This window comes from Mobula birostris, chromosome 7, assembly GCF_030028105.1.
Source record: "Mobula birostris isolate sMobBir1 chromosome 7, sMobBir1.hap1, whole genome shotgun sequence".
Classification (NCBI taxonomy): domain Eukaryota; kingdom Metazoa; phylum Chordata; class Chondrichthyes; order Myliobatiformes; family Myliobatidae; genus Mobula; species Mobula birostris.
Window position 1 is genome coordinate 25158674 of NC_092376.1, and position 21651 is coordinate 25180324.

Here is a 21651-nt window from a genome sequence, read left to right on the forward strand (position 1 = left end):
GACGGGAGAGGTTCCGGAGGATTGGAGGGTTGCAGATGTTGTTCCTTTATTCAAGAAAGGGTGCAGAGATAGCCCAGGAAATTATATACCACTGAGTCTTACTTCAGTGGTTGCTAAGTTGATGAAAAAGATCCTGAGAGGCAGGATTTATGAACATTTTGAGAGGTATCATATGATTAGAAATAGTCAGCATGGCTTTGTCAAAGGCAGGTCCTGCCTTATGAGCCTGATTGAATTTTTTGAGGATATGACTAAACACATTGATGAAGGTAGAGCTGATGTATTGTATATGAATTTCAGCAAAGCATTTGATAAGGTACCCCGCGCAAGGCTCATTCAGAAAGTAAGGAGGCAAAGGATCCAAGGGGAACTTGCTTTGTGGATCCAGAACTTGGCTTGACCACAGAAGTCAAACAGTCATTGTAGATGGGTCATATTCTGCATGGAGGTCAGCGACCAGTGGTGTGCCCCAGGGATCTGTCCTGGGACGCCTACTCTTCCTGATTTTTATAAATAATTTGGATGAGGAAGTGGAGTGATGGGTTAGTAAATTTGCTGATGACACAAAGGTTGGAGGTGTTGTGGATAGTGTCAGAGGTTACAGCAAGACATTGATTGGATGTAAAACCGGGCTGAGAAGTGGCAGATGGAGTTCAACCCTGATAAGTGTTCATTTTGATAGGTCAAACATAATGGCAGAGTCATCGTGGCTATCCCTCGAGGTCAAGGATGATGGTCTTCGTTCTGAAGAAGTGGCCCACAGAGCGAAGAGGTCTGTGCGTGTATTTGTTTAGTTTAACGCGTACTTGATGTTGCACTCCAAGAAGCACACGATACTTCACAAATCAACCAAATGATTCCAATGGCATGGAATCCACGACGATTGGAGCGGATGGATTTGTTGCAGCCTTCATCTGCCTTCACAGCCGTTGAGTTCGAAGTAACTTCATCCGTCTGTTCCACCATTGAGGTCTTGGTTGGATTGTTCTTTGTCAGGGACTTCACCCTCGACCTTACCACCATGAGTGACCCTACCAGGAGCATAGCTCCAGACGGCATTGTTCTCGGGATCACAGGACCACACAAGCTTCTCCACCACATTAAGGTGACAATGCACAGAGAAGGATAGCAGAATATAGTATTACTGGTGAGACTCTTAGCAGTGTGGAGGATCAGAGGGATCTTGGGGTCCGTGTCCATAGGACACTCAAAGCTGCTGCGCAGGTTGACTCTGTGGTTAAGAAGGCATACGGTGCATTGGCCTTCATCAATCATGGGACTGAGTTTAAGAGCAAAGAGGTAATGGTGCAGCTATATAGGATCCTAGTCAGACCCCACTTGGAGTACTGTGCTCAATTCTGGTCGCCTCATTACAGGAAGGACGTGGAAACCATAGAAAGGGTGCAGAGGAGATTTACAAGGATGTTGCCTGGATTGGGGAGCATGCCTTATGAGAATAGGTTGAGTGAACTTGGCCTTTTCTCCTTGGAGCAACGGAGGATGAGAGGTGACCTGACAGAGGTGTACAAGATAATGAGAGGCATTGATCACGTAGATAGTCAGAGGCTTTTTCCCAGGACTGAAATGGCTAGCACGAGAGGGCGTAGTTTTATGGTGCTTGGAGGTAGGTACAGAGGAGATGTCAGGGGTGAGTTTTTTTAACGCAGAAAGTGGTGAGTGCGTGGAATGGGCTGCTGGCGGCAGTGGTGGAGGTGGAAACGATAGGGTCTTTTAAGAGACTCCTGGATAGGTACATGGAGCTTAGAAGAATAGAGGGCTATGGGTAAGCCTAGGTAGTTCTAACGACAGGATAAGTTCGGCACAGCTTTAGGTTTTCTATGTTTCTATATTTGGGAAATAAAAATCTCCCACCACAACGACCCTGTTATTGTTACAACTTTGCAGAATTTGTCTCCCTATCTGCTCCACAATGTCCCTGTTACTATTGGGTGGTCTATAGAAAACAACCAGTAGGGTTATTGACCCCTTCCTTTTCCTAACTTCCACCCACAGAGACTCCGTAGGCAACCCCTCCGTGACTTCCTCCTTTTCTGCAGCCGTCACACTACTTCTGATCAGCAGTGCCATGCCCCCACCTCTTTTGTCTCCCTCCCTGTCCTTTCTGAAACATCTAAAGCCTGGCACTCAGAGTAGCCATTCCTGCCCCTGAGCCATCAAAGTCTCTGTAATGGCCACAACATCATAGCTCCAAGTACTGATCCATGCTCTAAGCTCATCCGCTTTGTTCATAATATTTGTGAAAATAGACATATACCAAATCATCATTCTGAGCGCGTCCCTTCTCTATCACCTGCCTATCCTCCCTCTCACACTGTCTACAAGCTTTCTCTATTTGTGAGCCAACTGCCTCTTCCTCCGTCTCTTCAGTTCGGTTCCCACCCCCCAGCAATTCTAGTTTAAACTCTCCCCAATAGACTTAGCAAACCTTCCCACCAGGATATTGGTCCCCCTCAGATTCAAGTGCACCCCGTCCTTTTTGTACAACTCACACCTGCCCCAAAAGAGGTCCCAATGATCCAGAAATCTGAATCTCTGCCCTCTGCTCCAATCTCTCAGCTACGTATATATCCTCCACCTCATTCTATTCCTATACTCACTGTCGTGTGAGTATAGGAATATACAAATTGATTAATGCTGTAGTCCAAATCATTGACATACATCGTAAAAAGCAGCGGTCCCAACACCGACCCCTGTGGAACTCCACTGGTACCTGCAGCCAGCCAGAATAGGAACCCTTTATTCCCACTCTCTTTTTTCTGCCGACCAGCCAATGCTCCATCTACGCTTGTAACTTCCCTGTAATTCCATGGGCTCTTATCTTGCTAAGCAGCCTCATGTGTGGCACCTTGTCAAAGGTCTTCTGAAAATCCAAGTTCACCATGTCTACTGCATCTCCTTTGTCTACCCTGCTTATAATTTCCTCAAGGAATTGCAGTAGGTTTGTCAGGTAGGATTTTCCTTTCAGGAAACCATGCTGGCTTTGGCTTATCTTGTCATGTGCCTCCAGGTATTCCGTAATCTTATCCCTAACAATCGATTCCGACATCTTCCCAACCACTGATGTCAGGCCAACAGGTCTATAGTTTCCTTTCTGTTACCTCTCACCTTTCTTAAATAGCGGAGTAACATTTGCAATTTTCCAGTCATCCGGTACAATGCAAGAATCTAGCGATTCTTGAAGGATCATTGTTAATGCTTCCGCTATCTCTCTAGCTCAGAACCCGAGGGTGCATTCCATCAGGTCCAGGAGATTTATCCACCCTCAGACCATTAGGCTTCCTGAGCACCTTCTCAGTCGTAATTTTCACTGCACAAACTTCACTTCCCTGACCCTCTTGAATGGCCGGTATATTGCAGGCGTCTTCCACTGAGAAAACTGATGCAAAATATGCATTCAGTTCCTCTGCCATCTCTGCACCTCTCATTACAAAATCTCCAGTGTCATTTTGTATTCGTCCTATATCTACCCTTGACTCTCTTTTACCCTTTATATACTTAAAAAACGCTTTTAGTATCCTTTTTGATGTTAGTCGCTAGCTTCCTTTCATAATTCATCTTTTCTTTCCTAATGACCTTCTTAGTTTCCTTCTGCAAGTTTTTAAAAGCTTCCCAATCCTCTATCTTCCCACTAGCTCTGGCTTCCTTTTGCTTTTTCTTCTCATTTGGAAAATATCTGTCTTGTACTTCCCTCATTTTTCACAGAAACTCCAGCCATTGCTTTTCTGCTGTCTTTCCTGCAAATGTCCCTTTCCAGTCAACTTCAGCCAGTTCTCCTCTCATGCCATTTTAAATTCCTTTATTCCACTGAAACACCGACACATTGGATTTTATTTTTTTCCCTTTCAATATTCAATGTGAACTCAATCATATTGTGATCAATCACGGTTCCCTAAGGGTTCCTTAACCTTAAGCTCTCTTATCACCTCTGGATCATTGCACAACACCCAATCCAGCACAGCCGATCCCCTAGTAGGCTCAACAACAAGTTGTTCTAAAAAGCCATCCCTTAAGACATTCTACAAATTCTCTCTCTTGAGGTCCAGTATTGACCTGGTTTTCCCAATCCACTTTCATGTTAAAATCCCCAACGATTATCAAGACATTGCCTTTCTGACACGCCTTTTCTATCTCCTGCTGTAATTTGTAATCCACATCCCGGTTGCTGTTTGGAGGCCTGTATACAACTGCCATTAGGGTCCTTTTACCCTTACCATTTCTTAACTCAACCCATAGAGACTCTACACCTTCCATTCCTATATCATCTCTTTTTAATAATTCAATATTATTTCTTATAGATAGAGCCACACCACCCCCTGTGCCTACTAACCTATCTTTCCGATACACCGTATATCCTTGGACATTCAGCTCCCAATGGCAGCCATCCTTCAGCCAAGTTTCAGAGATGGCCACAACATCATATTTGCCAATCTGTAGCTGAATTTCAAGATCATCCATATTATTCCTTACTCTCAGTCCAGTATTTGTTGCTTTCTGTTTTAACTGCACCATGCCTCTACTGCCCTGTAAATATGCGACTGGCTGTGATTAAGCCTCATCTCCTGCCTGTTCTTTCTATATTCTCTGCCACATGCTACCTTTGATTTATTTCTGTTTTCTCCTACCTCAGCCCTATCACTCCGGTTCCCAACCCCCTGCCAAATAGTTTAAACCCTCCCTACAGCTCTATTAAATGTGCCCGCTAGGATATCAGACCCCTTTGGGTTCAGGAGTGAGCCATCCTCTTTGTACAGGTGTTCCTCCCCCAGAAGAGGCCCCAATGATCCAGGAATCTGAATCCCTGCCCCCTACACCAATCTCTCAGCCACACATTAATACACCTGATCATACTATTCTTGCACTCGCTAGCACGTGGCACAGGCAGCAATCCTGAGATTACTACCCTAGAGGTCCTGCCTTTCAGCTTTCTACCTAAATCCCTGAATTCTCTCTTCAGGACCTCCTCTCTTTTTCTATCTATATCATTGGTACAAATGTTTACCAAGACTCCTGGCTGTTCACCCTCTCCCTTCAGAATACTCTGCACCTGATCCGAGACATCCTGTACCCTGGCACCTGGAAGGCAACACACCATACGGGTATTTCTATCAGGCTGATAGAACCTCCTGTCTGTTTCCCTCACTATGGAATCCCCTATGACTACCACATTCCACCAATACACCAATTGTGAAAAGACACCATTAGTGCAGTGCAAGAGTACGTGGACTGGGAAGAGATGTCATTGAACTTATAGGACAGTGTGGGATAAAGAAGATGCAAGGTTGTTGGATTATGACAGGGTAGGGATTGGGAAGTGATGTCATGGGGCAAACAGAGGTAGTTGTGGGGATCACAAAGTACACAATTTAACTTTTGTAAATGATTTGGAATGAGGCACCAAAGGTTGTTAAACTTGCAGATGACAAAAAAGTTATGCGAGAAAATACGTTCTGAAAGGGGACATAAATAAGCTACTGAAATAAGTAAGGTGAGTGGGCAAAGATCTAGCAAATGTGCTGGAATATGGGAAAACGTGAAGTTGTTTTGGCACAAAAGTGAAAAAGATCATAGTATCTGAATAGTGAGAGATTGCAGAACTCTGAGATGTGGAGGGGTCTAGGTGACCTCTTAGAATACAGAAAATAATTCAGGAAGCTAACATATATGTTATCATTTATTGCTAGGGGAATTGAATACAAAAGCAGAAAAGTCTACATCAGGTGGTGCTGAGACCACTGCCTGCAATAGTGGTCTCATTATTTAAAGAAGGATGTTAATATGTTGTAACAAGCTCTGACAAGGTTGAATAGATTAACAGATGAGATAAGTTCAACAGAGCATGTCTGATTCCGATAAAGTTTAGAAGAGCAACTGGGAACATAATTGAAATCTTCAAAATCCTAGGGTCTTAGAACACCACAGCAGAAACAGGCCCTTCAGCCCATCTACTCCGTGCCAAACCATTTAAACCGCCTAGTCCCGTCGAATTGCACCTGGATCACAGCCGTCTATAACCTTCCCATCCATGTACCTATCCAAGCTTTTCTTAAATTTTAAAATTGAAACTGCATCTACCACTTCCATCGGCAGCTCATTCCACACTCTCACCACCCTCTCAGTGAAGAGGTCCCCCCTCATGTTCCCCTTAAATAATTCACCTTTCCCTCTTAATCTAAGACCTCTTGTTCTAGTCTCACCCAACCTCAGTGGAAAAAGCCTGCATTTAGTTACCCTATTTATCTCACTCATAATTTTGCATATCTCTATAAGATCTCCCCTCTTTCTCCTGTGCTCCAGGGAATAAAGACTTAATCTATTTAAACTTCCCCGATATCTCAAGTCATCAAGTCCCAGCAACATCCTTGTAAATTTTCTCTGTACTCTCTGAAGCTTATTGATACATTTCCTGTAGGCAGGTGAACAGAACTATACACAATACTCCAAATTCGGTCTTACCTATGTACACTGTGACTCGGTAATTTCCTTTGGGATCAATAAGGTAGCTATCTATCTACCTATCTATCAGTCTGTCTTATACAGCTTCAGTGTAACATCACAGCGCCTGTACTCAGAAACCTAATATCTACCTGGGACACCACTTTCAAGAATTATGGCAACACACACAAAATGCTGGAGTAACTCAGCAGGCCAGGCAGCATCAATGGAAAGAGTGCCATTGATATCTTGGGCCAAGACCCTTCATCAGGACTGGAGAATAAATGATGAAGAGACAGATAAGAAGTTGTGGATGGGGGGGAAAGAAACACAAGGTGATAGGTGAAAGAATTGTGGATTTGTATTCCCAGATCCCTTTGTTCACCACACTCATTACCCTGGCATTCACTGGATAAGCCCTACTCTGGTTTCATCTGCAAAAGTGCAATGCTTCACGCCTGCCTGCATTAAATTCCATCTTGCGCTTTCCTTATCTATACCTCTCATAATTTTGTATATCCTCATGGTCTTGTCTGGACGACTCCCTTTGTAGGAAGAATGCAGAAACTAGAATTAGGCATCAGTGTGTAAAGGCGACAGGCACCCATTTCAGACTGAGATGCAGCATCCCCCAGAGGACTGGGAGCCGTTGGAATGCACTTTGGAAGCAGAGTTTTTCAATAACTTAAAGGCATGATAAACTGCTATACTGCTATATGAGTAGGAATGGTTACTGTTGGTAAATAGGAAAGTGAAGTTAATCAAAATCAGCTATAGTCTTACTAGAGCAGGCTCGAAGGACTGATTGGTCCTCGCTTACATGACCTCAAAGGATTATCTAAAAAGAAACAGCTCACTCTGCGCTGTATGAGGTTGGGGTTGATGTGAATGAAAGACATCATTGAGTGATGCAAGACTGAGAAGGTCTAAATTCCAAAGGACAATAACTCTGTAGCAGGAGTTTAGAAAGAGAGAATACCCTTATCTGTCACATATATATATATATATATATTAGAACATCAAAACATACAGTGAAATGCATTATATTTGCATCGACGGCCAACACATCCAAAGATGCGCTAGGGGCAGCCCGCGGGTGTTGCCATGCTTCAGGCACCAACATAGCAGGCCCACAACTCACAACCCGAATCTGGACGTCTTTGGAATCTGGAGGTAACCAGAGCACTCAGAGGAAACCCACACAGTCAAATGGGAGCGGCATTTTCATCTTGTGAAATCCCTCCACAATTTATCAAACATGTGGAAAGATTTCAGAGTGGTACAGTCATACAGCAAGGAAACAGACTCTTCAGCCCAGAAGCTAGTTCTGTTTAACAGCATTTGGCCCGTAACCTTCTAAGCTTATCCTATCCATGTACTTGTCCAATTTCCTTTAAAAGTTATTATTGTACTTGCCCCAGCCACTTCCTCTGGCAGCTCATTCCACATACGAGCCACCTTCTGTGTAAAACAGCTGTTCCTCAAGTTCCTATTAAATAACTTTCATGCTCACGTTAATATCCCTAATTTTAGTTGGATTCTTGGAAAATCCAGTCAGGAATTCTTGCCTGGGCATCTGGCAGGATTGTTGATGTGATTGGTGCACAGTCAATGCAAGTCCTGATGGAATGGTATCCAAAATCCCAGGGCCCTTGTTTGTTTGGGATCCTGCTCCTGGCTGGATGGGCTTTTCCAGAAACCCACACTTCTCCCACTCACATCTCAGGAACATGCAGCAGTCAAACCATGGTCAGCACTGGACCCAAGTCTTTACATTGAACAAAGGAATCCCTCCTCCTTTTTTCTGGTCAATACCCTCACTGCTTGTACTTGGGTCCGACTCCTGCTCCTGCAACCATTACCTGCTCAGTTTCCATGAAAGTCACTTTAAGGTGGAGGGTGTTAATAGAGAAAAGCAGATGAAACACGGTGTGGACACTAAAATTCTCACATTCTGCCTGATCTGCAGGAGGCTATAGTAAAGTAAAGCAAATCAACTTATCCACAGGGAAGAGGAAAGACACTTACCTTCTGGACCCAACATTTTTCACCTCCCTTACCCCTCTCATAGGTTTCACTCGACCCAGGAAGTCCAACAGGCCAGAGTTACACTTAAAACATTAATTCTAAGCCACAATCTCTCATTATAGCTTCACCTCAGAATGGTCTCCACTAACAGCAGAGATGGATTGGTTGGGGGTTAAATTATTTATTTTTACATAACAACTTCTATTTGAGGTCAAAATCTCACTTGCCTATCCGATGATTTCAACATAAATCTCTAGAAATGACAAGAGTTAGAAAATATTAAATCATGTGCTTTGTAAAAAGAGAACAGATTTGTTTTCCAGTGGCTTTTCTGAGATTAAGATTGCACCTTATGGACATCTGTTTGGACAAACAGGTCATTTCAAGATACTGAGAAAATAACGCTAACTGCAAGTGACATGTAGGGACAGTGTAAATTAGTACTACTCACATTGTGTGCTCTGTCATCTGAGCCTCTCTTATGTAACGACTGATGAAGGAATACTGAGTTGAGCTGATTTTAATCAGTCCATTACGGAATGAAAGTTCCTGCCAAAGCAAACCACAACATTTAGATTCAATTCCACAGACGTTATGAACAAGACCAAATATGGCAATAAACTGAATAATGTTAGACTTTAGGTTGGCAGGGTGGAGATACGTCTCTACCAAAGGAGGTGTAAGGTGCTCCTTCCCTCTGCTAGCCAACAGCTCAAGGTGTGGCATCTGCTTAGCCCCTCCCGATCAGGGTCATCTGAAGCCAAAGGAGCAGGTGGTGGATGGTCGTGTGAGCAGCTGGTGCATCTCACAAGTCCTGATTATGTGACAACTGACACCAGGCAGACAATCTCTGAAGAGTACTGATAATGGCTGGGGTCACCTGTCTTGTAAAGAGGGAAACCACTTTTGTAGAAAAAAACTGTCATGACCAATCATGGTCAAAGACCATGATCACTCATATCATACAATATGGTACATATTGATGATGATGTCTGAGTTTAAAAGCAAGCTTTCTTAGCAAACAAGATCAAAACAGGTTCACATAAATGGTTTTTAAAGCATTATTTCTTGCTTATGAATTATTTATAGAATGCTTAAAAACTCAGCTTCAATATGCTTACAATCATTGGCTCTTGTAGCCAAGTGCTGGCACAAATGTGATAAATACCATGCATATACCAATGTCTTATCAAGGAAAAAAGGCAACATGTGAGGCAGTAATGTGTCTTTGGACAGGTAGGCATCAGCCTCTCAATGCTTCTATCAAAAATGTAATTGTATTATAAATTATTATTTTCAGAATTGTTGTTTATCTTCTCTTTCCCTAACATAGACACAACTCCTAATTCCATTATTACTGACAAGAGAAGGCCTTTTAGCCTATGTCAGCTCCCAACAGAACAATTCTCCCTCTCTCGCATTCATCCCATCTATTCTTTCATAATTCATCTTTGCCACTCACCAACTCTAATGGGTAATTGACAGCAGCAGTTCAGCCTAGTCTTTGGGATGAGGGCGGAAACGCACATGGTCACAGAGGTGACATGCAGACTCCACACAGACAATACCTGACAGCTGTAGCAAAACCAGGATGCTGGAGAAGTATGCAGCTGGTACTAACTGGTGTGCTACTGTGCTGCCAACTTGTCTTGGAAATGGATGTTATCAATTTTATTTAACAGCTGGCTTGCTCCTCTGTATAATTAGTCTGATTGAAGAGGGTCCCGAGAAATGAAGTATAAGGAGAATTTGATAGCTCTGGGCCTGCATTCACTGTTTAGAAGATGGAGGAGGGGAAATCTCATTAAAACCTATCGACTATTGAAAGGCCTAGAAAGAGTGGATTTGGAAAAGATGTTTCCTATAGTGGAAGAGTCTAGAACTAGAGGGCACAGCCTCAAAGGTGTCCCTTTAGAACAGAGATGAGGGGGAATTTCTTTAGCCAGAGGATGGTGAATCTGTGGAATTAATTGCCAAGGATAGCTGTCATTCGGCATATTTAAAGTGGAGGTTGATAGGTTATTGATTAGTAAGGGTGTCCAAACTTAGAGGGAGGAGCCAGAAGAATGGGGTTGAGAGGGAAAATAAATCAGCCATGATGGAATGGCAGAGCAGACTTGTTGGGCTGAATAGCATAATTCTGCTCCTATGGTCATTAGTCATGTGTACTTAAGTATGGAATAATATGGAAGCTAAATGTATCTTCAGCAGGAAATAAGCATAACCATCAGATTGGACTCCTAGATGCCAACTGGAGATGTAATGAGATCCAGGTTCTAGCCCTTGATGATGATTTTTTCTGCTTATTTAGCTATACAGCACAAAGTAGACCATTCTGGCCCTTCGAGCCTTGCCGTCTCAGCAACCCCCAACAAGTCCGATTTAACCCTAACCTAATCACACGACGATTTACAATGACCAATTAACCTATCCGGCATGTCCCCTGCGTGCTCTGAAAAATCCACGCATTCCACGGGGAAGACGTACTCCTTACAGAATGGCGCCTGAATTGAACCCTAAAAGCCGGATTTACCGTGAGGTGTAAAAATATCACAATAACCACTACATTACTGGGGAACTTGCAGTCCAATGCAGACATTTGACTGCACTGCTCTTAGCATTTTTCAGAAATGCAACAAAGTGTCTCTGAAATAAACAGCAATGGTGTAAGGAGAAGAGCAAGTTATTATTTTGCAGGAATATAATATTCTCTATACCAAGCTAAGTTGAATTAGTGCCACTGGGGACCTAGACAAATGCACATATATTTTTGCTAACTGAATCTGAAGTGAAGAGATAAATACAGATCTCCACAGGGATGGAATACATTTGCAGCCCGTGAGATCAAAAGCTGTCAGTTTTAATGTTATTAAGGCTTCAGCTCATATTTGAGTTAACCTGTGCAGTCTACTCCATCCATGATATATTTTGTTTAATCCCTATCTGCTTTAGTGATCTAATTTTAAACTTTAATGCAAAAATGTTCTACTGTTGGTGCTAAATCCCTATTTTATATTATTGTGATGTATGATCAAACCAAGATCGTGCTTTGGTAAAAGGTCACGATTATTATCACAGACATAAACACTGCAATAGACTCCAAAACGTAAATGCAATCTAACAGCAATCAATTTAATTTTCTGGAAATGTATTTTTAAGTAAAAAATGGAAAAATAAATTCACTTGTCAAGAAGCAAATTCTATAAAGCAACTATACCCGTCTATGTCAGAACATTTTCTGTTCTTTCCACCATTCTAAGTGCAAAATAATGCCAGTCCCTTGGAAAAAAAATGTTCAGCCTTTTAATCACCACAGTTCACTTCAAACCAGGTTTGATGACATAGCATTCAAACAATTCTAGTACGTGTTGATTTCATTTCTTAGAAAATTCCATGCATTGGTAGTATTACAGTGCATGTTTAAGAAAAAATGATAGGTTGTTAAAGTATTTTTTTTTCTTCAAGTTATCACTGAGCTGATGAAAACAAAACTGCAGCCCATATTAATACTGTCATGTGGCTAGCAGTGTAATAAATTGAGATGCCATTACTGAAATCTTTTTACTTCAGATGGTTCTCTTCTCACAGATGTTGCCTGACCTGCTGACTGTTTCTAACATTTTCCAATTTTCTTCCTGAAGCTCAGTCCCTAAACCACATGGATCGGAGGAGTCCAGGAAGGCAACTCCTCACCATTTTGTCAAGAGCAATTACAGGTGAGGAGTAAGAATTCCGATTCACAAATATACAAATTTACTAAACGTCCTCCTTTCCTGAGATTAATAGATCTGGGTTCTGTATCGCCAAAGGATTCAAAGTATATTTATTATCAAAGTATGTATAGATTATACAAACTGGAGATTTGTCTACTTACAGGCAGCCACAAAACAAGACACCAGAAAGAGCCCACTTAAAAAAAAGATGCGTAGAGAAAGAGGAAAAAAATACAAATCATGCAAACAATAAAAGCAAGTAACATCATTCTGAACCAAATTGAGTCCATAGACCCAAATCCCAGAGCGGCTGGAGCAGCAACTTGGCCCGCTATCTCAGTTCATCAGATAGTGGGGCAAGTTACTGCGAGGCTCTCAGGCAAGTAGCACATAGCAGCCAGAGCAGTCTCGCACCCTCAGCCTTAGCTTGAGGAGAGTGGGGTAAAATGTCACGGGGCGAACCAGCTCCGGTCCCAACAACCTGCCTTTTCAGTTCACCTGGCCTGATTTTTAAATTGTCCAAGCACCGGGTCTTCCCCTGCACTTGGACTCAGGCCCCATCGCAGCGATACGCTCTTGGCTACCTCCGCATCCTGTCCTAAAGAGTGAATTCTTTATGAAACCTTTTGAAAGATAGTTTACTCAACAGTTCTTAAAAAAACACATTATGTTCCTTTATTGTATTAGTTATTGTTTCAAAAGTCTCTTTCAAATGTGTTGATCTTCCATTGTCAAAACATTATATTTCTAACTTACAAATTTTAAATAATGTCATAATGTTTGAAGCAGATATCATATAAATTGGTTTATAGTTGAATAGTTCAACCTTCTTTCCATGTTTAAACAAAATATGGGTTACTTGCTTAATCCAATAGCCTGCGGTTTTTGTTGAAGCAGCAATGAAAAATTATAAGCAGAGCTTTTCCGATGTTATCATCAACAGCTTCTCGGTAAACCCCTTCTTCAACACATTCTAAGCTCCTAGAAACTGTTATGTACTGTATTCCCTCTCAATCATCTCTCACTCGCTTCATCTGCTTCACGAAGTCAGTCCCAAATGGTCTTCCCTAATTCTTAAATATGCCTATAACTTCCTGCAGGCTTTCAAAAAGTCATTTCCCTCTCCAGTGGTATTCATATTTCTTTATAGTCGTTATCAGATCCCGACAGCACATTCTACATTCCTGGTGCTTATCTTTGTTATTACTAGCTCCATTGTGAGACTCTATTTTTAGCTTGACAGCTTTTGTACCTATCCCTGCAAGTCCGTATTTTTGAAGCTTTCTCTTTGATATATGGACAAAGTACTTATTTCTGTCTCCACCCACTTCATGGGTGATGAGTTCTCACTGATGATTCTCCAACTCATTTACCAAGAATCCGTCTGTACAACTCATCTAGTCCTAACTGAACAATAGTCAAAGTGACATTTGTTTGAAATGCTACACTTTGAAGTAAGCATTCTTGTAAAATATTGTTGAGATTATGTTTTTATTCCACTTGGAAAGTTGATTGAATGCCCTTCTCCTATTGTCTACTCTCCTCTCCCATCAGATTCCTTCTTCTCCAACCCTTTACCTCTTCCACCTTACTTCACCCCCCACCCCCCCCTCCCCTACACACCTGGTTGCACCTATCACCTTCTTGCTTCATCTTCATGGGCGCTGCCTGACTTGCTGAGTTCCTCTAACACTTTGTGTAGGTTGCTCTCAATTTTCAGTAACTGAAGAATCTCTTGTGTTGTTGAATGTCTTTGCATTATTTTAACATGATGTATGACTTAGTTAGTTGGATACTTGAATTTCTTAAAATTAGGGGTTGTGGTGGACAGGCAGCAGTTGGTCTAAACAAAATTAGAATCGGCAACGTGTGAAGGAGAACCAAAGGTCAGTATGGAATCAAACATCATACAGAGCTTATGTCACCTGAGACTATAGCCAGAAAGGGGATAAAGTTCATACCAAAGGAAGGAGTGTGTGGTGCACATCAAAGTCAATAACCCCTGCTGTTTCTAATTCAGTTACTTAATCATATAGGGGGCTTCACCGTGGGCACTGGCATCTGTAGTATCCAGGATATCTTCAAGGAGCAGTGTCCAAAGGTGCAGTCCATCATTAAGGACTCACACCACCCAGGACGTGCCCTCTTCTCATTGTTACAATCAGGAAGGAGATACAGAAGCCCGAAGGCACACACTTAAAGATTCGGGAACAGCTTTTTCCCCTCTGCCATCCGAATTCTGAATGGACATTGAACCTATGAACACAACCTCACTGCTTTTTAAAAATTTTATTCTTTGTTATTATTTATTACTAATTTAATTTAGCTATTTAATATGTATATACTTAATGTATTTCCGTTTTTTCCTCTATTATTATGTACTGCTGCTTCCGTTAACAAATTTCACGACATATGCCAGTGATATTAAACCTGATTCTGTCACAATGGTGGGGGCATAGGGAGCAAGAGTACACCCAAACGCAAGACACTTCTTGTGAGGTTAATTAAACTTAGTTTATTGTTTGATATCAGGAGAGCTAGGCAGGAGCAGGAGTAGCAAATTGGACAAGGACTGAGGACTACGACTAGGCTGGGACCAAGGGTCTGGGCTAGGACTCGGAATCGGCTCCCAGAACTAGAGGAGACATGAAGAGGCTAGGGTATGGACTCCGAGCCCGAGACTAGGCAAGGACCCAGTACCTGGTGTTACGTACCCCGTAACTGGGTTGCCAAACCAGCAGAAATGGATCACTCAGTTGGAGTCTGGATTACTGGAACTAAGAAAGTTTTATTAAAGAAATAAGCAACACAGTACTCTAACCAAAAGGATAATGAATACAACAGTTCAGCAATGATAAAGACACATGTACACAGAAACTAGGATAATAGGATCAATCAAGCTCTATCGTCGTCTAGGGGTAAATGACCAGTTTCAAAGTGACGCAAAGTTCAGTTCAATTGAGTTCAGTTCAGTTCACAGTAATCATTGCCGTGGGAGAGAGAGAGAGAGAAAGCGAATGAATATTCAAAAACGGTTTCCACACAGACCTTTGATATTCCTCGCAGTCAGCTTTCGGGCGAGCCCTTTGTAATGTCTTCTGAGGTCACCGACTATGACCCCTCCGTTTCCAGATACGATCGTTTCTCTGCGGTGAACCTGGCACCCAGGCAAGGGCGGACACACACCAGGTTCCCGCCGATCGTACCTTTCCACCCTATGCGTCTATGGCTTGGTCCCGCGACCAGCCCTCCAAAACTCCCACTGACTTGTGGGAGGCGCACCGCTTCCAGGGTCTCGTTACCTCGTGGTGTCGTGTGTCTTGCCTTAGCGAACCTGTCCCTCTTTATCCCCCTGCTGGGGTATCGCCTGTCCATCACTTCAAACAGTTCAGGGTTCAAAGAGGAGCTGGTCTTTGACAATTCCCAGACCACTGTCTCCTTCCGTTAAACTCTCCCGTCTCTTCATTAACATTTCCAAATGCTGCTCCATTGTCTTTACTTATCTCTCTCTCCTGGAGGCAGGTGGCAGATCAACTGTTGATCCCACTGGTGATAGCACAGGACAGTCAATATCTTAGTCTATGTGTACTTTCGTCACACTGGGTCTTGCCTCGGGCTCAGACCCCAGAACCAGGCATGGACATGACATGGGCTAGGGAGAGGAGGGAGAGGAGGAACATGGGAACATAGAGCCTCGGTCTTGGGAGAGCAGGTACATGGAACCATGGACACAGAACACAGAGTCCGGACCCCTTCTTGGGTACAGGACATAGGGCCGGGACTCGCACACAGAACAGAGAACCGGGACCCCTCCTTGGGTACAGGACATAGGGCCGGGACTCGCACACAGAACAGAGAGCCAGACCCCTCCTTGGGTACAGGATATAAAGCCGGGACTCATGACCCTCCGTGGGGTAACAGCAAGACGGCCAGGTTTACCCCACGGAGGCAAGGACAAGACGAGACATGAATCCCCGCAGGGCAACGACAAGACGGCCTGACTTACCCCACGGAGGCGAGGACAAGACAAGACAAGACCAACATGAATGAACACCAGCCAGTACCTATCTAGCTCTGACGATGGAACTAGACCGAAGTGCAGGCGGGGGCTGCAGACGAGGGCTAGAGGTAGAGGGGCAGAGAAGGGATTCAGACAAGGGGGTAGGACAGGAATCACAGACCGCCAGGGCCAGGACTTGACTCAGAACTGGGAAGCCGCCAGGGCCAGGACTTGACTCAGAACTGGGAAGCCGCCAGGGCCAGGACTTGACATGGTACTTGAATGCCGCCAGAGCCAAGACTTGACATGGTACTTGAACACCGCCAGGGCCAGGACTTGACATGGTACTTGAACGCCGCCAGGGCCAGGACTTGACATGGTACTTGAACGCCGCCAGGGCCAGGACTTGACATGGTACTTGAACGCCGCCAGGGCCAGGACTTGATATGGTACTTGAACGCCACCAGGGGCAGGATTTGACTTGGTGCTTGAATGCCACTAGGAACAGGACTTGACTTGGTGCTTGAATACGCCCGGAGCCAGGACTTGACTTGGAGCCTCCAGGTAGTGGCGAGCTGTCAACTCGACCCGGGAACAGTAGACAGCAGTTCTTGGTTCCCTCCAGCGGGTTAACTGACAGACCCACCTCGGTGAGGAAACTTTTCAGGCTCGCTTTGGCCAGGTAGCTTGGCAGGGTTGCTCTGGTGAGGAAAGGCGAATTACCGGCACTCGCTTCGGGCGGAGACTAGGCTTGCTCTGACCAGATGACATTGGCGCGCCGTACCTTGGTGACTTCGCAAACGCTCTCGCGCCGATTGGCTGAAAGCCGGAGACTATAAACTACCAGTTCAGCCGAGCGTTAATTGCCTCTAATCACCAAAGTCGAGGGACACGGGAAAACAGGGAATCAATGGTCTGGATCGTAACATAAACAAGGTAAATTTAAAGGGACCCCGATCCAGACCATGACAGATTCTGATTCTGCTTTAGTTCTTAATTATAAGTGCCCGAAAGCACAACAGTACAAATCAACTTACACTCCATATTTTGTAAGAGATTGGCTAGTATGAAGTTGTGAGGGAGGGAAGCAATTTAAAAAGAAAACATAAAACACCAGAGATTCTGCAGATGCTGGAAATCTTGAACGACACAGACAAAGTGCTGGAAGATCCCAGCAGGTCATGCAGCATCTGTGGAGAGGAACAAACTGTCAATGCTTCAGGTCAAGACTCTTCGTCAGATCTGGAAAAGAAGGTGGAAGGAAGGGGAAAGAAACCAGATGAGAAATGTTTGATTTCTTCCCCTTCCCTGTCCAGCCCTGATGAAGGGACCCAGTCCAAAACACCTGCTATTTACTCGCCTCCATAGACGCTGCCTGACCTGCTGATTTCCTCCAGCACTTCGTGTGTGCTGCCTAGAAAGAAAACTGCAGTGCATCCAATATTTCAGTAATATTTGAATGATATTGTAAATATTGTTTGACTAAGCATTCTTTATTTGTTTACATAATTCATTATGGGTTATATGTACTCTGCAAAAGTCTAAGGCACATATATATATAGCAAATATAGCAATATATGCTATATAGCATATGTATAGCAAATGTATTTGTCAAAGCGGAGCAGAGAGCGAGTTTGTAAATCTGTCAGGAGCAAAGAATATTGGGGATGGCAAGGGTGGAGTACTGCAGAAGGGGTGTGGGACAGGTGGCAGATGAAGGAGAGTCAGGGGTGGGCACAGATGCAGACACAGCCGGCCCTGAGACACCAGGCAAAGTCACTAGATTCCAAACAATTGGTTTATTGACCATTACAGAATGTCTCTCTGGTGCTTCCCACTCCCTCCCCTCTCCCTTTCTCTTTTCTCGACCATGATTCCCCTCTCACTGTCTCCTTCCCACTCTCAGTCCACAATAGAGACCCATATCAGAATCAAGTTTATCATCATTCACATATGTCATAAATTATTTTGCAGGATCAGTTCAGTGCAATACATAAAATTACTATAGTACTATGCAAAAGTCGTAGGCACCCTAGCTCTCTCTCTCTTATATATATATGTATGTATATGTGCCTAAGGCTTTTGCACAGTGCTGCAGTGCTGTATATAAGTGGCATATTTCATTACACTACCATGCCATATATGTGCAACTGACCCACTAATGAAAAGAGAACCAAGTAGGCAAATATCCTGGCTCCTTTGTTTTTCTTTTGATTACTTTCTGGCGTTACAAATCATAACAAAATCAACTACTCACCCTTTTGTTGTTGTATTTCAAAACCGTATAAAACTTATCATCAGCCCTGTGTTTGTTTGGGGTTGCTATGACCACACCAGGCTTATAACAATCATTTTCTGAGTGCACATTGCTACAAACCAAAACAAAGTCTCCAACCTGCAAATACATCGAAAGTAACAGTCAGCCTTAACATTAGATCTTAATATGGATGGATAGAGGATGATGACAAGGTAACAGGAAACATGATAACAATATCCTCTTTATTGGTCTTTGATCGGGATACATTATTCCTTCCTTTTACAGCCAATACTGTTTAAAATTCTGAAGAGTCCTGTGACCAACGACTTAATTGTGAAGCGAAATTAGTCAACAAAAGTAAATCAAAAAAATAGAAAAATCCTGTCTCAAATTGAATCCAAACATCCAAATGCTCTGCAAAATCTCCAATCCAGTGGGATTAAACTAGATTTTATTTTATTTTCCATTCATAGGATTTGACCACCATCAGCAAGGCCAATACATATTCCCCCTGAAACAGGCAAAACTCTGCCATGGATGCTCCCAAGCCTGGCTGCAAAAGGAAAGGGTTGGAATGGGGCCAGCGGCCCCATCCCACAAAAACCCAAGAGGTACAGAAATGGCAACAGAAGCTCAAAAGGCTCAATCACTGGGAGAGGAAGGATCTTTGCCTGGAAGACATATCAACATAGGCTACCCCTGGAGACTACTTGAAAGTCTGGCCCAGGACAGAGGACTCTGGTGAGTGGTAGTCAATGGTTTATGCCCCAGAACAGGTGATAGGCTTAACTAACTACTTAACTGAAATAGGCAAGTACGTTAACCAAAAGTTCTACTTGTACATACTTGGTGAATTACAGTTTGATGATATCATGGGATATGCCTTTGAAGCATCTGGGAGTGCCGACAGGAGTCCCAGCAACTTTATAACAGTGCATATTCGTTATTTTTTTTATTTCTTTTATGGATTTGCCAACTAAATTACCTCAATGTTATAAAAACCTCACTGACCCCCAGTAATCTTTGAATTGCTTCTACCAGCCATTTATTATTTTCCATCTCTGAGAGGGTCCCACATCCCTAGTTAGAACCATTTCATTGTCTTGGGTCTAGAGTCAAATATCCCTCAGAGTAGATCATGATGGCAATAGGGATAATGTTCCTCTTCCACTGAAGAAGCCCAGTAAATGAGCCTCTGGAATTTCCATGCTTTTCCTACACATTCTCCTTTCCCCTCCACTTCCAGCATTCCAAACACACAATTCTGAAGCCATGCCGTTAGGATACCGTGGTGGTGTAGCAGTTAGCATGATACTATTAAAGCTTGGGGCGTCAGAGTTCAGAGTGCAATTCCAGCGCTGTCTGTAAGGAGTTTATAAGTTCTCCCCGTGACCGCATGGGTTTCCTCCGGGTGCTCCACTTTCCTTCCACACTCCAAAGACGTATCTGTTAGTTGGTTAATTGGTCATTGTAGATTGTCCTGTGATTAAGTCAAAGTCAAAGTCCTGTCCCGAGCCTTTGTAGCTTTGTGGCTAAAGTGAACATAGGTTCTCAAGAAGATGAGAAGGGTTTGGTTAATAATATTGGGTAATCTGGAAATAGCTGAGGCCTTGAAGGACTATTTAATGTCAGTATTCATGCTGGAGGACACTCTGACATGCCAAAGAGAGACACTATGGATGCATTGTCAGATGAGGACTTCGATATAATCACTATCACTGAAGAGGTAGTGGTGAATAAACTACTGAGACAAGTCCCCTGGTCCTGATGGGAAGCATCCCAGGGAACTGAAAGAAATGGTGGAAGTTAAAGCAGACACATTTGTGACAATTCACCAAAATTCTCTGCACAGCAGTGGAATTAAGGGTTAGGTGGGAAGGGCAGGTAGGTGGAGCTGAGCTTAACGGTCAGATCAGTCATGATATAACTGAATGGCAGAGCAGGCTTGATAGGCCAGATGGCCTACTTCTGCTGCTACACTTTTTTGTTCTCATGTTCTGTATTGAGTCCAAAAGGTGACCCTGAATGTCCAGTTGCCCGTCGTTTTAATTCTCCGCCTCATTGATTCCCACACTGATCTCTCAGCGCTATATTGCTCCAATAATGACTAACTCGAGGAACAGCACCTCACCTTTCATCAGGCCATGTCACTGTCCTTAGGACTTAGTACTGAATTTCAAACAAACGCTTTTGTTTTCCTTTTCCTCTCTCCACAAATGTAACCTTATCTTTCCACTTCAAAATTGTTTATTTGTTTTTTCTCCATCTGCTGCTTTCTAAAGTAACTTCTGTCCTATAAGTGAGTTAGAACTTTTCTCATTGGAGCAAAGGAGGATGAGAGGAGACTTGATAGAGGTATATACACAACCAGTGCCTTTTATTCTAGGGCAGAAATAACAAATACAAGAGGGCAAACCTTTAAGGTCTTTGGAGGAAAGTAAAGAGGAGATGTCAAAAGTACGTTTTTTACACAGAGGTTGATGGGTATGTGGAATGTGGTGGTAGAGGCAAATACATTAGGAGTATTTAAGAGACCCTCGGATAGGCACATGTTGATAGAAAAATGGAAAAATGGAGGACCACAGTGCTAGGCACACACACATATATATATATATATATATATATATATATATATATATATATATATATATATATATATATATATATAGCTAGGGTGCCTAAACCTTTGCACAGTACTGTAGTCATATTATGTATTGCATTGTACTGGTGCTGTAAGATAAAAACAAATTTCATGACATATGTGAGTGATGACAAACCTGTTTTTGATATGGGTCCCTATTGTGGACTGAGAGTGGGAGGGGGCAGGAAGGGGGGAATTGTGGTTGGGAAAAGGGGAAGGGAGAGGGGAGGGAGCAGGAAGCACCAGAGGGACATTCAATTATGATCAATAAACCAATTGTTTGGAATCAAATGACTTTGCCTGGTGTCTCTGGGCTGGGTGTGTCTGCACCCTCACCAACCCCCGCCCCGGCACTCCTTCTCTGTCCCAGTCCCACACTCCACCTTCGTCATTCCCAATATCCTTTGCTCTTGTCAGATTTACAAATTCACTCTCTGCTCCATGTTGAAAAATACAATACTGTCCCAAGGTTTTAGATACCCTAACTTATATATATATATATATTGTGCCTAAGACTTTTGCACAATATTGTTTTTGAGGGAAGGGTTAGAATGATCTT

At 43.2% G+C, this 21651-nt stretch overlaps 1 protein-coding gene across 9 annotated transcripts in view; it reads right to left on the reverse strand.

Moving 5' to 3' along the window:
- LOC140200054 (von Willebrand factor A domain-containing protein 3B-like) overlaps positions 1-21651 on the reverse strand; it is a 233578-nt gene that overhangs the window by 15080 nt on the left and 196847 nt on the right. For 8 of the 9 annotated variants that reach the window (XM_072262739.1, XM_072262746.1, XM_072262738.1 and 5 more), the window contains 2 exons: positions 18452-18589; positions 8933-9030 (listed from right to left, as the gene is read on the reverse strand). In XM_072262739.1, coding sequence (XP_072118840.1) covers positions 8933-9030; positions 18452-18589 — 236 coding nt within the window. The remainder of the gene's footprint in view (positions 1-8932; positions 9031-18451; positions 18590-21651) is intronic. The other variant, XM_072262745.1, reaches the window with a different exon arrangement.